The sequence below is a fragment of the Drosophila sechellia genome, chromosome 3R (assembly GCF_004382195.2).
Source record: "Drosophila sechellia strain sech25 chromosome 3R, ASM438219v1, whole genome shotgun sequence".
Classification (NCBI taxonomy): domain Eukaryota; kingdom Metazoa; phylum Arthropoda; class Insecta; order Diptera; family Drosophilidae; genus Drosophila; species Drosophila sechellia.
Genome location: NC_045952.1, coordinates 7,981,266 through 7,998,447, shown reverse-complemented (window position 1 = coordinate 7,998,447; position 17,182 = coordinate 7,981,266). Strand labels below are relative to the sequence as shown.

The window sequence follows — 17,182 nt, the reverse complement described above, 5'->3', positions numbered from 1 at the left end:
TATACGCCAACAAATGTTAAATTATTTGCTTATGTATATGAAAGTCGGGCATTAAGCTGTCTGTCGTTTTTAGAGCTTTTGGCCGCGACGTGCGACGGTCACACTGCTGGCCTCCCCCACTTCTTCCTTGCAAGGACAACACAATTAGGCGGCGGACACATACAGTTTTTTCCCCCGATCCGTGGCCACCAGTTAGCCCAGTCTCGTCCCCCGACCGACGGGTGATTCCCGACAGCAACCGTTGGCCATTCGAATCCAGGATGCTGCACTGGCGCCGCACAGATTAGACATTCGCAGTCCCAGACGAAAATGAACAATTTGGTGAGTGGGCGGTGGAGGTGGCAGGCCTCGCTTACAAGCTCAGATCTCGGGTTTCCCTGTCTCCGATTGTGTGAACTAATCATTGCGATCCTTGCAGGAGCACTCCAAGCACTTCTATCCCGATAACTACAAATTGGATCTGTCTGAGACCATGAAGGCGGCGCTGTCCAAAGGACCCGGAGGTGGTGCCGGTGGCGGGGGCGTGGCAGGCGGAGATATGCTGCCGCAGCCAAATGCTGGAATGCCAGGAGTGGGCTATGTTACGGAAAAGCTGTACATGCTGCTGCAGCTGTATCTGCAGAACAAGGGCTGGAATCCCAGTGCTGAGCTGCTGCAGTGCTTCAGCGATCTCAAGGACAATGCCATGCTGCCCAGCGCCGCCTATCTGCAGTAAGTGGTATTGGGTCTTTTCAGATTATTTGGTTTTTAACCTTCTCGTTTGAAGGGTCCTGGCCAACCGGTTGACCCTGGACTCCCAGGGACGGCTGATACTGCGCGACAATGGAAAGATTGTCTTGCCCTTCGAGCATTTTGCCAATGCGGTCATGCTAAAGCACATGTCGGGTCCGCATGGTCTGCACCTTAGTGTCGATGCCACAGTGCGGGCAGTCATTGAGTCGTACACCATCGGTCGGGATCAGTTCGGCATGGAGAAGGAGTTCATCATCGAGGTGGTGCAGTCCTGCCCCAGTCCCGCATGTCGTTACTACAAAAACCACATGGGGATCTCGCCCATGCCGTTCATGGAGCAGCAGTATCCGGGCGTAAACACTCCCGAGTTCCTGCAGCGTTTGGCTCATCTGCCGCCTGGCGGAGCAGCCGGATCTGGACCAGGAGGCTCCGCAGCCGGATCCACCTCCAGTGTGGCAAGCAGCTCGAGTTCGGCGAACGTGGAAATCGATCTGTCCAAGTCGACGGGCGCTAAGGTGCCCCAGGTGCCGGTGCCGCCGCAGTTACAGCACCTGACCAAGCAGCAGCAGAGCAGCCTCCAGACGCAGCTCTCCCAGATCAGTGCTGCCGCCGCCCATCACCAACAACAGCAACAGCAGCAGCAACAACAGCAACAGCAGCAGCAGCAGCAACAACAGCAAGCAGCAGCCAAGCACCAGCAGCAATTGACTGCGGCCCTCATCCAACAGCAAAACCGTGTCCTCGCCCAGCAAAATTTGGAGAAGCTTAGCAACCACCTCAGTCCGCTGGAAAAGCAGCGCGTCTTCGCCCAGCTGGATCCCAAGCACTTTGATCCCATGGCCGTTGCGGCTGCAGCCGCCAATCTTCAAATCCAGGGCCTGATGCAATCGCAGGCAGTGGCTGCCGCCGTCGCCGCCAATCAGCAGCCTCCGGCGGCTACGACTACATCTGCTGCAGGAGGAGCTGCAAGCGGTTCGCAGGCCCACCATGGACACCATCCCTTGCCACCACCATCGCAGTCGCCACACTCATCCTCTTCGTCTTCCTCTCATTCCTCGCTGGACCAGATTACCCACAAGAACGTCGCCGACTCCTTGCGGTGAGTAAAATTTATTAGCACAAAATAGAAATAGAAATTTATTCTAAGTATTTCAAATTCTTTTTCTTTGCAAAAAATGTGTACAAAGACTTATTTTTTTATTTAAACAAACATAAAATATTGTAGTTATTTGATATGTAATGAATTAGGTTATTTACAATATTTTTTTTTATTTACTATAAGTTAAAGTAAATTGATCACTTTTAAACTTTCCGATCTCAGTTCCAATCTGGACTCAATAGAATCGAATAAGGATTTGCTGGCGCTGCACAATGGAGCCTGGGCCACCGGCGACGCCAATCGAATGGATCACTTGGCCGTGGGCCAGGACAAGATAGTGCGCATCTTCGCGGAGCTGATGCGAAACATGTCGCGGATGAAAACCTACATACGTCCCTCGATGTGCAAGCCCTACGGCAAGCAGAGTGAGAGTTTGCAGAAAAGTGAGTAACTTGGCTGGGAACCGGTTTCGCTATCTGAGATACTGACTGCCTCCTTCTGCTTGCTCGTTCTCTTCCCCGACAGCCCTCATGGACACCATTCAGATCGTGCAGACGCTGCGCAATTGCCTCCCAGCTCCCCACATACCCGTGTCGTCCTGGAAAAGCGAGAGCGAGGGCAACGTGGGATCAGGTGTGAGCGCGGGAGTAGGAGTGGGTGTCCCTGCAGGACTTAACCTGGGCGCCGCCTTGGGTCTGCCATCGGGCAACATGCACTAGATGCGCGCTGGAGCTCATCGGGTAGCATGCAATAGCTCCGGATTTACCCACTCACATTCTTCCAGCAGTTAGAGAACACTTAGTACTTACACGCAGAGAAAAGCATAGATGATAGGCGTAGCAATTTACCCTCGTAGGCGTGGCTCCAGTTTTCCTTTTAGCAATTACGTGCCATGTTCAACACAAGACTTGATTTCACATTTTCCACATTTGACTGACATTTAGGTATACATATGTATCGAATCCCGCGGCTTGAATTTGGTTACCATCACTCTTTGTTTCCCAGTTTGGCATGCAAAATTATGAAGCAAATCGGCAAATTAGTTAAACAATTGGCAAAACGTCTGTGATATTTGAATTATGTTGGCAAACGGAAGACAAAACTAAATTTAATTTATTACGTTGTGTGCCCTCTGTTGTGACGTCTTACTTTTTACTTTGTGCAATATCTACTAAGCATATATTCTTAGCCATTCTCGTGCAATCGACGACTTTTCGCCCATATCAAAAGCAACTCGAATGTAGCCTATACTTAAACTAACCTACTGATAATCGACATGATAGACGCGTAAGACTTACATTACATTTTGCATTAGGATTTCAGAGTATCTGAATTACAATTGACGGATGGTCGCGGTGGCGAACGCGAGATTACGAGTTGTGTTTAAATTTAAGAAGCTGAAGAAGGGTTGTACTCCGCATGCAAGGGCTATTTAAATATATATGTTTTAACCCGCCCGAGCTCACCATTACCAGTAATTCGATTATCGAGCAAACAGTATTATACGCAATAAAAAGACACCTGCAACTATAAGTATTTACCTAGCCGATGTGTGGGAATTTATCGTAACATACCATATTATCGCTTAATGTTTAACTTCTGGACTTAATAAATAAATATTTTATTCTACGACAAAGAAGAACTTTTAAATGTTACATTATCAACTGCTGTAAGTCATATCCTTAAACTTTCGCCTTGAAAATATTTAAAACCCTACACGTATCCAATTTAATAATCTCAGGTGCTCGAAATTTAATTGATATATTTTGGAAACAGCATAAATTAGGAAAAAACAACATTATAGTTCCAGTGACTTAACTTTTAATCAAACATTCTTAAAAGCATGTTTTCGGTTGCAAAATTTTACAATTTCAATCTTAAAATTAAAGTTAAATTGAACAATTTCTATAAAAGGTTTATTAGGTTTCATAAACTGTCACTATTGTGATTTTATTTATTAATTTTATTTCTTATTTAAAACCGTTACTATTTTAAAAAATCAATCGCAAGAGATTGTGCTTTTAAGCATTGATAGCTATCGCTAATTGCCAGAATTCGTTGGGATTTTCACCCAAAGGTGTAGAACACAATTGTTTTTTATTTTTAAGCATTTTAATTTGGGAATTCCTTGCACTAACTTTTTGCAATAACAGCAACCTGGGTGTAAGTTTACATTAAGATAACATTAATGTGAACGTGCAGCGAATGCAGCTACTATAACATTGGCCAGTGGAAACATGACATTTGCTAGCATGCTGACTGGCGCCGTGGATTTTGACGTTCTTAGTTGACGGTCACACAGCGCACCGAGCTGCGTTTTTCGTTGATAATTTTTAAATTTATTTATTAGTTTATTGGTTGGAAATAGAGCTGCCCCCCAACTGCCCGCTGACCACGGAATTATCGGTCCGGTCCACCGCCCTCCGCTTTCACACACCATTCGGCAATCGATATATACGCTGACGGTAATTGGAGAACGTTTTTTCCATTTTATCTCCACCTTGTCCGCACTTCGTTTTGTGCTCTCTTTGTGCGCTGCCTCCGCTTAACATTTGGGCCTGTAAGAAACACATATAAGCAGAAAAGCCCTCCGTGTGTGCCTGTGAAATTGGTTAAATTACGTCCAGTGGAATGGGCCAATGGCCAAAATGCAATAAGAATATGTGTGTGCAATAATAATAGGGAACGGTACGGTACGGTGCCCCAAAACATGAAAATGGTGCTAGACGCTCCTAACGCCGTGCCGAGCTGGCATATTTTGCTTAGCGACGCCGTCGACGCCGTTTTTCCCGGCCGCGAACTCTGCGCGAGGAATTTACAACAAAAACAATGAATTAAATGGTATTTAAATTGTCCATACAATGCGGTTTGGAAATGCGAAATTGTGCCTAACTTGCCCGATGCAAACGAATGTTTCTCTTTGAAGGCCCTGTCTTAATGACGTCACAAGCGTAGCAGAGTGCAACAGACAGACAACAATGACCGATGAGCATAAAAGTAACATTAACAGTAACAGCAGTAACTCCAGCAACAACAACAACAACAGCAGCAGCAGTAATAACGACAACAACAGCAACGACGACGCAGCAAGTAGCAGCAACAGCAAAAACCACAACGCCAGCAACGAGAGCAGCCACAGCAACAACAATACTAGTAGCATAATTGCAGAGGCGGCCGCCAAGTTTCTACTGAAAAATGGCCTAAACGGTAGTAGCAGCACCAGCTTTCCCCCTCTGCCACCGCCTCTGCCCGCCAACTTAAGCAGGACGACCACGCCCACGACAACGACAACGCCCTCATCCTTCAGCTCCACCGCCTCAAATGGCTTTTTGCCGCATGCCAAGACGCCCAAAAGTAGTAGCATTATGGCTGCGTCCGCCGCAGTGGCAGCCAGCGTCGTTGGAGCTACTGCGTCCAAGCCCACCATCGATGACCTGGGCGGCGTCCTGGACTACAGCTCCTTGGGCGGAGCTGCAACAGGCTCACTGCCCACCACTGCAGCAGTAGCGGCGGCAGCGGGAACAGCGAAGATCGGCAAGGGAAGCAACTCCGGCGGAAGCTTTGATATGGGCAGGACACCAATATCGACGCACGGCAACAATAGCTGGGGCGGCTACGGTGGCCGTTTGCAGTTCTTCAAAGGTAAGTATCTCGGTTTATTTATACCGAATGAGAGCAGTATAAAGAAAACAATGTTTTAACTATTCTGCGTAGATGGCAAATTCATATTGGAACTTGCGCGGTCCAAGGATGGCGATAAAAGCGGCTGGGTCTCGGTCACGCGCAAGACCTTTCGCCCTCCATCGGCGGCCACCTCCGCAACTGTGACCCCAACGTCGGCGGTGACCACAGCGTATCCAAAGAACGAGAATTCCACATCGCTGAGCTGTACGTAACACATGGCATAGTAGTTCCCAACGGATTACCCCTTCCATTTAATTACTTGACCCGATTGGAATGAGATTTGAGTAAAAGGAATTGGATTTTGAAACAAGTGTAGATATTTAGATTAATTCGAGCGGTCGAAGCTTACAAACACATGCAGTTATAAAAAACATGTGCCTATTTGATTTAAATGGTTCTAATGACACGTAGAGGATAAAGTCCAATTTCGAAAACAAACAAAAAAACCGGAAAAAAACGAAAACACATATGTTTAAAATTACTGATCTCTTTTAAAACTGTATGCATCGAACATTTGTAATATCATATTTAAAATCTACGAAATTATGTTAAACGTATTAATGAAATAATAAGAAACAACGAAATTTTCCGGAATCGTTTTTACGGTTATGTTCTTTGTATGACAGTAGTCCAATTCGATCATATAAAATATGAAGTCCTTCCATCCGTGTTTACATGTAAATCCTATTTCAGAAGTTGTTACTTAACAATCACAATCAAATACTTGGTTCTTTTTAACAAAAGCAAATAATTATTTATGCCAAATTATAATTAACTACTCAAATGTTTCTATGTATACCTTGCGTTAATATTCCTCTGCATTGCAGTTTCGGACGACAACAGCTCGATACAATCCTCTCCTTGGCAGCGAGACCAGCCCTGGAAACAGTCCCGACCCAGGCGCGGCATATCTAAGGAGCTGTCGCTCTTCTTCCACCGCCCCAGGAACAGTACGCTTGGACAGGCTGCCCGCCGGACAGCCGCTCGCAAACGACGGCGTCCCCATGAGCCGCTGACCACCAGCGAGGATGAGCAGCCCATTTTTGCGACGGCAGTCAAGGCGGAAAATGGAGACGATACTCTTAAAGCGGAAGCTGCAGAGGCCGTTGAAATTGAAAATGTTGCTGCGGCGGACACATCCACAAATGAGATTAAAATTGAAAAACCGGAAACGATCAAAGGCGAGGATGATGCTGAACGGCTCGAAATGGAGCCGAAGAAGGCGGCTAGCGATGATAGCGAGTCAAAAGAAGCATCGCCTGGTCAGCAGGTGGAAACACAACCAAAAGATGAGACTGTTGAGAAGATGAATACGAGCGAGGACGAGGAACCCATGACAGAGCTGCCCAGAATCACAAATGACGTAAATGGTGACCTAAACGGCGATCTAAAGGCGAGCATTGGGAAACCCAAATCCAAATCAAAGCCAAAAGCCAAGTTGAGCAGCATCATTCAGAAGCTGATCGATGGCGTACCAGCACGGCTTGAGCAAATGTCGAAGACATCAGCTGTGATCGCATCGACAACGACGCCTTCAGAGCGCATTGGTGGCGGTCTAAGTCACGCCTTGACGCACAAAGTAAGTTTTACTTTGCACAACCTGCATTAGTTGAATTTTTTTGTAAATCTTTATTATGTTAAAGTTGTAAATCCAGTTAGGGACTTTCATAAAGAAAAAACTTTGAATTGACCACTTAAATATCTTCTTTTAGGTTTCTCCACCATCATCGGCGACAGCAGCCGGCCGACTAGTCGAGTACCACACCCAGCACGTGTCGCCCAGGAAGAGAATCCTGCGCGAGTTCGAAAAGGTGTCGCTGGAGGACAACGGATGCGTAAACAACGGCAGCGGTGGAGCTAGTAGCGGTGGAGCTGGAGGAAAACGGAGTCGGGCTAAAGGAACTTCGACATCGTCTCCTGCTGGCAAGGCGTCACCAATGAACTTGGCGCCACCCCAAGGAAAGCCGAGCCCCAGTCCCGGCTCCAGTTCATCTAGTACTTCGCCAGCTACCTTGTCAACGCAGCCAACGCGGCTCAACAGCTCTTACAGTATCCACTCACTGCTAAGTGGGAGCAGTGGCAGCGGTAGCTCATCCTCCTCCTCCTCTGGCAAGAAGTGTGGCGATCATCCGGCAGCTATTATCAGCAATGTGCACCATCCACAGCACTCAATGTACCAGCCCAGTTCCTCGAGCTATCCACGCGCCCTGCTCACCTCGCCAAAGTCGCCCGATGTGAGCGGCAGCAATGGCGGGGGTGGAAAATCGCCCTCGCATGCGGGAACCAAGAAGCGTTCGCCACCGTACTCGGCGGGATCACCTGTAGACTATGGCCACTCCTTCTACAGGGATCCGTATGCGGGAGCAGGTCGTCCTTCCACATCGGGCTCAGCATCGCAGGACCTGTCGCCGCCGCGCTCTTCCCCAGCATCGCCTGCAACGACGCCGCGTACTGTGCCCAAAAAGACTGCATCGATCCGACGCGAGTTCGCTTCACCGTCGGCCAGCAGCAGTAGCTGTCCCTCGCCCGGCGACCGGAGTGCATCGCCCCCGGAACGGCGGCATATGCAGCAGCAGCCGCACCTACAGCGTAGCTCGCCGCTGCACTACTATATGTACCCGCCACCGCCCCAGGTGAACGGGAACGGTTCGGCCGGAAGTCCGACCTCGGCGCCGCCCACGTCGAACAGCAGTGCAGCTGCAGTAGCGGCGGCAGCAGCGGCCGCTGCCGCATACATTCCCTCGCCTTCGATATACAACCCGTACATATCCACACTGGCGGCGTTGAGGCACAATCCGCTGTGGATGCACCACTATCAGACAGGAGCGTCGCCCCTGCTGTCGCCACATCCACAACCCGGTGGCTCAGCGGCCGCCGCTGCTGCAGCTGCTGCTGCGAGATTATCGCCACAATCGGCGTATCACGCGTTCACGTATAACGGAGTGGGAGCGGCTGTTGCCGCTGCAGCAGCTGCCGCCGCCTTCGGACAACCGGCGCCCAGTCCCCACACGCATCCGCACTTGGCTCATCCGCACCAGCATCCGCACCCGGCTGCACTGACCACCCACCACTCTCCCGTTCACCTGGCCACGCCAAAACTGACTGATAGTAGTACCGACCAAATGTCTGCAACGTCCAGTCATCGCACCGCCTCCACTTCGCCGAGCAGTTCGAGCGCATCGGCCTCCTCCTCGGCGGCCACTTCGGGCGCCAGCTCCTCCGCAATGTTTCATACTAGTAGCCTAAGGAATGAACAAAGTTCAGGTAAGCATTCAATCAGTGCACCAATAATGGCAAGCAGTTTGATGATTCGATTTTCATTCCTCTGGCAATGTCTGAAGAAAATATATTACATATTCATATATTATGTTGTCGATTTAATGCACGTGAAACACCATTTAATCATGTTTCTTATTTGTTTCTTCCTTAGACTTACCACTGAATCTGTCAAAGCACTGAGACATACACACGCCCCAGCTGCCCCAGTTTCTGGGCCAACCATTCGAGTTAAGAACATTTTCGCACTAGTAGCGCTTAAGTCGACATTCAATACACGTAATATAATTTGATAAGTTCGCTGATAGTTTAGTTGTAACCCGATTGTTTAAACCTAGGTTCTCACTTAGCGCCGAACATTTAAAAATCGCATACAGAAAGAGATGAAAAACCTAACTATGTTTTTAAACCCGTTCCAGAACTCTTTATACAATCAGTTAAGAAATTTTATTTTCGACAAGCTGGTTAAAATATGCAAAGGAATTTTATTCTATGCCGACTAATGGAAAAAAATACTAATAAAAACATTTTGTATAAAATGCAAGTCTTAAAGAATCTCAAAAAAGAGTTACGTTTTTTTTCATCAAAACATTTCCTTGAAACAGACTGAACCTGAATTTTTTTAGAAAAAAAAAATGAAAAACTTAGTTACGAATCGCAGAATATAACATTTTAAAGTATATTTAACAAAACTACAAGAACAGATTTTTATAAAATGCTTGTGCCTTTAAAAATGGAAACAGAACTAGGGATACAAAAATTAATATTAAAAAGAAAATCAAGTTTACTATAAAAACATTTATATGCAAGCATGTGCAGGTATTCTATGGTGAAAACTTTAGAATTTCTTTATATCGTGGTCCAAAATGCAATTGACAGCAATTTGCACTAAGCAGATTCTATACGACACCAACTTTTTAAGTACCTTTAAAAATGTATCTTCTTATTATTTCGGAATAATCATTCTAAAATAGTTCAAAGATACAAGCAATCCATTTTTTTGAGACTGTAAAAAGTAAAATATATCTATACTCAATTGTAAGAAATTGTTGAAGTTTGAATTTGAATCCTCGGCGGATCTAAATTTAACCTCCACGATTGTTGTCACCATCAAAAATATTGTATAACTTTGCCTAGTGCAAATTCGCTGTCAGTGGCTGTCCAATCAAAAACAAATAAAATGTACAAAAAATCCACATATATACGACAAATTTACAAGAAACGGAAAGCAAAAAGATCCTAAGCAGACAATTTCAAACCGGAACTCGTACAATTGAAACTGATACAAATAAAAAACATATTCCTAACGCAAAAAGACAAAAACAAAACGCGGTTTCTCATATTTTCTAAATTATTTATATAAATCAAATGTCTATTTATATTTACCGATATGATAATGTGTAAGTAAATAGTTGTAATTGTAAATACAGTATTTTTACACAACAAAAAGTTAATCGATACGCGAGAAATAACCAATATATTTAATATAACTATTTTTATAACGGATTTTAACAAGTAACTGTATATTTTGTATCTGATTACGCAGAATAAAAAACAAAACGAATTCCATATGAGGTCAAGAACAGTTTGCACAAGGCCGCCTGAAACTTGCTTAAAACTTAATGCACTGAACAAAATCCGAACTAAACACATCTGTTCCAGACAGATCAAAAATATTTTCCAATGGAAAAATTGAGTAGGTTCATTTATTTTTTAAAAAACCAATACATACAATTTTCATTTCGCAATGTTTAAGCAAGTGGCAGTCGGCTAAACTTTTTAGTAGGCGTTAAAGAAAATTAAAAAGAAATATAAATACAATTTCCATACAAATTCCATATGGTTTCTACTACCTACTGATTAGTTAGTTAGATAGGCGTCTAGGGACTATTAATTTACTTTTACAACGGTACTGTGTACGACGTTTTTGTTTAACTGAACGGTAGTGTTTATAATTTAAAAATCGATGTTTTTAGTGAGTGGCTATTGTTGAACGAACACATGTACTATGTGCATTGTCGAACAATGTGCGCAAACCCGAAAATAATGTTGGCAAAAAGTGAAATATATGAATTAAGAAAAGGGTTTCAAGATACTGCATCTCGTGATGTTGGAGTGTGTGTGTAAAGTAACGAAAACAAAATTAATATTAAAGAAATATATTTTATATAGGTATATATACTGAAACTGAATACTTGATGTCAATAAAAACTTATACTAAATGTACGAAAACGTATCTACGAAAGCTTTGCGTTGGGTATGATCAACTTTCATATCATATCTTCTATTACTTTAATCCGATTTCCCCATGAAAAAGACGTTAGTTATTGAGACGAATGCGGTCTATCGTAAACGTAGAAGCACATAATATATCTATATTTTTCTGGTTTCGCTTTAATTGTATACATTCGTTTGATTTCTTTCGTTTTATTGTATTTATCCAGCGATTTACAAAATACGTTACAAATATTAGAGAACATTATAAAATGAAACCGGGAAACACGATAAGGTTGATTGGTTGCTGGTACAAAAGCACACACAAATTATAGTACACAATTAATCGTAATGTAGGGATAGAAAATCGTTAATTTTAACTTATAGAGTTAATGTCTCTTAAATTAATATAGCATAATAGGATACAATTTTTGCACGTTCATGCGCCAGTGTGTGCATGTGCGGGGTGTTCAAACAACAAATGAATAATAGACAACAAAACAAATTTTAGGATCAAGAATCACTGCATGAGAGGGGGCGGGGCGACAAATGATTACAATTACAAGAATGGGTGAACGTGAAATGTACAAATTAAGGGTAAGGTGTATATATTGGAGCACTTGTGGGAGCGACACTATCAGCTATGGATTGAGGGGTTGTCGATTGGGTAGTTCTCGGCCTAACATAGTGAACACATAGTTTTGAACTTTATGAATTGGATACAAAATTGTACTACGCCTGTTTCAAAGGATCGGAAGGGCAGGCAGAAACTTAGACTTGGTGAGTGGGTTTGCTTGATTGGGAGATGTCGCTGACTTGTTGTTGTCAGCTTGTTGATGTCGATGTAGTTGTCTGTTGTTTACTGTTTGTTGTTCTTGGAGAAGTTGTGCGAGGCCCAGTTAAGGGAAGTCTTCCAGGAGTTGGCCAAAGCTTCGCTGAATTTCGCTCGGAAATGTTCGCGTGCTTTTTCCTCCGTGTAGTCCAGCACCTGAAAACAGAATTTAACGCAAAGTTACTTAGGCCTAAATCGAAAATGTACTCTTAGACTCACTAAAGTTTCCCGTAGGTAGTCCAAATCCTTTTCGGAGGACAGTTCTGGCAGTCCCGTTGAAATCATCATTGAGAACAGCGATAGAATAAGACAGCCGTGTTTGCGTAAAACAAGAAAGGCCTGCAAATGTAAGTAATATTCATGTTACTATATGTATTCATCATTTGATTATGGTTTGATAGACGTACGCGCTCGCACAATTCCTGAAAGTGACAAAACTCTTTAGACTCGCGGTCATTGAAGCCCTTGTTGATCACGTACACGAAATCGTGGGTCAACACAAAGGGCACTCGTTCCCGACGTACTCCAAGCTTTTCCTTGAAGTGGCCCAGAATGTGGCCGAAATCGATGTGAAAAAGCTGCAAACGAAATGACACTTTAAAATTTGTTCCAAACTCATCAACATGTTGACACCCACCTGTCCATTTCGCTTGACCATTATATTGTCCGAGTGTCGATCAGCTACGCCAAGCACATAGGTGGCAACGCAGTAGCCAGCACAGCTGAGCGTGAACTCATTGATGGCTTTGTTTAGTTTGTCGGCGGGCTTGTTGTGCTCCTTGAGCCAACTGAGTAGCGAGCCCTTCTTGAATGGCGACGTGGCCGAGAACATGCCCTTTTCCTTCTGTATGTTGGCAATGGTTTCTGCGTGGCGCACCACCTCGATCATGCCCAGGCTCTTCTCCATGCTGATGCAGTTGTAGATGTTCATGCGGAAGTCCATACTGCGGGTGTGCAAGAATAAATTAAATTCTATATACACTCTCTGCATTTTTGCTTACCCATCGCGTTTCCACAGCTGGTCCATCACACGCAGCATCTGCAACGTGAGCATGTCCTGGCGGAGATCGTCACCGTTTTTGAAAATTATGTGCACATCGCTGGCGTTCACGTCAGCATTCTCGAATACCACCCATAGCGGTCGCATCTTGCTATCCATTACCTTGCACCTATCGGGAGTTACACCGCTGCACCGGAAGCTGGGATTAAGTGGATTTTGGATGTTCTGAAAGACTCCCGAGTTGCGCTGGTCCCGCAGAAAGTCCTGCAGCATGGTCTTCACCTTTTCCTTGCTGCCCTTCTTGGCAATCAGAGATCCCTGTTTCAGCTTCTCTAGCACATGAAGCTGCTTCCGCAGCGGCGCCACGTGATGTTTGCAACCCTTGAGGTATACTTCCAGCAGTAGGCCAAAGCGTGTTTGCATAGACGGCGTCTGCATCTCAGAGCGTAGGTGCCAGAAGAAGTAGTGGCCGATGCGCTGGTTGCGCAGTGCCCGCTCCAGCAGAAACACTACCAGATCGCTTTCCAGGTACGATTCGTGCTTGATGGCCTGTACCAATTGCAGGAGATACAGGAGCAAGTCTTCGTCTCTGTCGGTAAAGAAAAATGTCTTTAATAAAAATTTGAAAAACCACGATATAACGTATTTTGCAAATAACCGATCTTGCGCACTGATTATGTTTTTTTAAGGAAGTATAATGAATGTTATCAAGCAGTACTGATATCCCTATTCTAAATGGAATATCCCATTAAATAACTAACCAAAGAAATATAATTAAACTGGTAAAACGTATATCTTACTTCAGAAAGTGTAAGCACCGGATGGCAAAGCGTCTTACTGCCGGATCTGGATATGCGTAGTCCAGTAGCTCCAAGGAGCGTTCTATAGAAATAAGCGGCCACTGTTTGAGAAGATACCACATATCCGCTACGTCATCACGCTCCTTCCAATAGACGCAGTGTAGTAAGATGGACAGCTCTTCCGGAATCTCGCGCAAAATGTCGTTTCTGCAAGGAAAGGAAATGGCTACAGAGAAAGAATATTGGATGTTTATATGTTGCATATTAACCTGCGTTCCCAAATGGCATTGCGGTCCTGGTCAACCATCTCGTAGATCTTATCGAGTCCCGTATAATTGGCCACCAGATCCTTCAGTTCTTTGATCGGCTTTTCTGGCCCTGCCAGTTGCCGTTGCAGTCGATTGGTCTGCTCCCGCTCCGCAGCGTACTGCAACACGACCTCCTCGCTGGGATAACGCACGGTTCCGGTTCCGCTGCTGTGGAATGTGAGATCCACCAGCGCACATTCCTCTTTGCGCGGATTGGGTTCGATGGTGCCCAGCGGATGGAAAACCTCAACCGACTGAATGTCGTCAGCATACGTCCACGTGTACAGCGTATGGCGACCGGTACGCAGGATGTCCTTGTGGTCGAAAATTGTTGTGTTGACCCAAGCCAGCGGGTTTTTGTTGTAGGGGACGTCTTTCAGAGCGATGTCCTTATTGTTGGACGACTTCTTCGAGCGCGACATTTTGGTCACCTCGAAGATCACAATGCAGAGGCGTGTCATCCGCGGTAGGTTGCGCATCTGTATGTCAAAATCCATCACCAGGTCATTAAACAGGAACGTGTCAAAGTTGCCATTAGGAGAGTCCGTTGATCGCTGGGCGCATAACTTCTTGTCGCCGTGATATAGGCACACATGCACGCCCACCTTAAGGGCGCGCGTCTTGTCAAAGTTCACATTGGAGATGCTGTGCAGCGTCAGCTGAAAGTAGTTGCCCATGTCCCACAGCGAAGAGATTGCCTTTTGGGGGTGGACTGTCTGTTTTTTCGGCGGCAATCGCTTGGTTACCATGGCCTGCTCGTTGTGGTGGTTGATATAGGACTCAAGGCGATACACTGATTGCAGTACCACATTGGGAACCGCCGAGTCCGAGAGCATCTCTTGGATGTACAGGAACTGGATCAGTGGATAGTCGCCAAGCAGGTACTCGTCGCGACCGCTCACCTTGAGTATGTAGTCGGAGGTCCGGTCGTTCATTTTCATCTGCGACCGATTCATCTTCTGCAGCGTGCTTTCCGTGAGCGAGAAGGGAGTGTCCTGCTCGTTCACCGACAACGTAAACGTGCTCTGGTCGTTCTCGTTCTTCACGACGATGAGAAAGGTTCTGGTCGGATGCCGCTCCCGTATCAGCTCGGGCATCTTAGTCGAGTTCGCCAGCCGCAGCGGATGCTCGTAGAGCAGTCTCTGCTGCCAGGTGTAGACGGAGCGCTCCAGTTCGATGTTGTCGCAAGTTTGGGTCATATACAGCCGGAAGTCGTCAATCTCGGGCGAGCCGTGCGTTCGATTATGGTCGAAGGTGGTGCCGATCATTCCATTGACCATCTTGGTCAGCTCGTAGTCGCTGCTAAAGCTCGTTGTGTCGGTGCGCTCGCCCAGGCTGAGGATTCCGAAGTACGGCTGCACCTCACTGAGTCGCTTCGTTTCGTCGGTGTACGGTTCGATGTTGAAGGTCGAGATGCCGTACACCTGGTACTCGCAGGCCTCTTTGATCACATAGCCCAGTGGCATCTGTTTGGCCTGGTTGACCATCTCCACCTTGATGACTTGGATGGTGTTCGCTGGATTGACCCTGAGCTCTATCAGGAATCCATTGGGCAACAGGCAGATCAGGTCTACCCAGTTCAGCATCTCGTTCTTCCACAGGTTAACCGAAAAGCGCATGCATGGCGGCTCCGCCTCTTCCGGTGGTGTCTCATACTTGGGCTGATGAGCCACGTAGGCCAACGCCCTGTTGTCCATCATGTTCATGACTATTTGATCTTTGAGTTCGGATTTCGGATCTAGTGCCTCGGATTGGGAGGATCACCAGTTCCTCCTAGTTAGGCTTTTCAGTGGCCTCTTTGAGGCTACGGAGGCTAGTTGGCTCGCATTTCGCTGGTTACCTTATCAACAGATTGTTGTTTTCAAAGTTTTCCATTTAAATCAGCACGCCAATCTCTCTGCGAATAAATCAGAAGGTGGCGCCGGGTTACTTGAAAGAAAACATATGGCGATATATGTACCGATAATTGTTTCGGGGTCGAATTACGGAAATTACTAAAAATCAACCGCCCACCCGTTGATAAGAAGGCGACCCCTTGGCTTTGTCACCGAGATGATCAGAGATCTGGATAACACCCATCGATGCACCGTAAAACTGAGTTGGTTCTAACCGCCCTTAACCACATGGGATAAAATAGAAAATCAGCCTCTAAATCGTCGGTTCTTGTTAATTAAAACAAAAACGCTGACTTTTATTTAGTATGAATCACACAGTCATAAGTTGTTGGCTGGGGGTGGGAGGCGTCAACTTGAAAACAAAAACAAGAATTCAGGGTCAGCCAAGGCGACCTATGAATGCCCTTACATGGTTGTTTTTGGCATTTTTAGACACTTGAATGACTGAAGTAAGCAGGATCCAAAACGAATTCGATATGGTCGTTGAAAGAAAAGTTTTCAACAATGAAAATCTAAGCCATTAAGGCATATTTCAAAACCGAGTGTTCAAATTCCATGACCGAACGGGTGGAGTTGATCCGCGGAAAGGGTATGGAAAAAGTTACGCGGCACCGATGTCTCATCTCTAAGTCGCGATGCCACAAAAATGGAAATTGCAGACGGTCAGAAAAGGCTTGAAAAGCACACGGATTGGTTAGTTTTCATCGAAGTTTCACTTGTATTGTGGCGCAGCTCGTTTGTTTTTGTTTTTTGCTTCCATTTTGGCCAGCCCTCGCCTCTATAGCCATTTTTTTTTGGGTGTGAGCTGCGCAGTTTGCTCTGCTCCTTACTTGATTGTATGCACCGGCACCTCCAGTTGGCCTCTGTCGGCCATTCCGCGCTATTGTTATTTTTCAAACGCACCGTGCAATCGGCTCAAATTTGTGTTCGATTAAGGAATATTAAATTGTTTTTATTTGTATTGTTGAGATCGTGCTGTTAAGCGTTAACAGCCACAGGGTGACTCCTGTTGAGAATAGGGCGTTCTGGGCTGGTGCTGGTTAATATCGATAGTGTTTCATTCGATTATAATATCGATAACGGTCTCAGTTGGCATCAGCATCTATAAAACAATATAACTCCGCTATAAAATTTTTGTTCGTAAACAGTCATAACAGGAAATTGGATGTTTTCAAAATAAAGTTAAATTGACCCTACCCAATAATCAAATTCTATCAGATAGATAGAATATATATAATAAAAACAAATAACAGTCGATAGTGATTTAAACTGCTTAACTGATTTTAATAATATCGATATTACTGTTGGAAAGTTGGCAAGCAGTGTAAAGTAACAGAAACGT

The 17,182-nt window shown here is 45.4% G+C and overlaps 3 protein-coding genes across 4 annotated transcripts; 2 read left to right on the top strand and 1 right to left on the bottom strand.

Annotated features, from left to right (window-relative positions):
• The first annotated feature begins 309 nt into the window (after nucleotides 1-309).
• Nucleotides 310-3,364, top strand: LOC6619240 (neurogenic protein mastermind). Its single transcript, XM_002043423.2, has 5 exons — nucleotides 310-321; nucleotides 419-711; nucleotides 767-1,831; nucleotides 2,054-2,274; nucleotides 2,357-3,364. Exons 1-5 carry the CDS (start codon nucleotides 310-312, stop codon nucleotides 2,548-2,550), a joined length of 1,785 nt encoding a protein of 594 aa, XP_002043459.1. The 3' UTR covers nucleotides 2,551-3,364.
• A 749-nt stretch (nucleotides 3,365-4,113) lies between these two features.
• Nucleotides 4,114-11,027, top strand: LOC6619239 (protein hairless). Of its 2 annotated transcripts, none has more exons than XM_032720250.1 (6): nucleotides 4,114-4,296; nucleotides 4,758-5,473; nucleotides 5,546-5,719; nucleotides 6,343-7,094; nucleotides 7,228-8,779; nucleotides 8,946-11,027. In XM_032720250.1, the coding sequence occupies exons 2-6, from the start codon at nucleotides 4,810-4,812 to the stop codon at nucleotides 8,972-8,974; spliced, it is 3,171 nt and encodes a 1,056-aa protein (XP_032576141.1). In that variant the 5' UTR covers nucleotides 4,114-4,296; nucleotides 4,758-4,809; the 3' UTR covers nucleotides 8,975-11,027. The 2 variants fall into 2 exon arrangements, with proteins under 2 accessions (XP_032576141.1, XP_002043458.2); XM_002043422.2 differs by having other exon boundaries at nucleotides 4,114-4,672.
• An 88-nt stretch (nucleotides 11,028-11,115) lies between these two features.
• Nucleotides 11,116-16,840, bottom strand: LOC6619237 (phosphatidylinositol 4,5-bisphosphate 3-kinase catalytic subunit delta isoform). Its single transcript, XM_002043420.2, has 8 exons — nucleotides 16,671-16,840; nucleotides 13,907-15,842; nucleotides 13,638-13,844; nucleotides 12,839-13,426; nucleotides 12,475-12,781; nucleotides 12,245-12,415; nucleotides 12,057-12,176; nucleotides 11,116-11,993 (listed from the first exon to the last, which is right to left on the bottom strand). Exons 2-8 carry the CDS (start codon nucleotides 15,649-15,651, stop codon nucleotides 11,865-11,867), a joined length of 3,267 nt encoding a protein of 1,088 aa, XP_002043456.1. The 5' UTR covers nucleotides 15,652-15,842; nucleotides 16,671-16,840; the 3' UTR covers nucleotides 11,116-11,864.
• Between the last annotated feature and the right edge of the window lie 342 nt (nucleotides 16,841-17,182).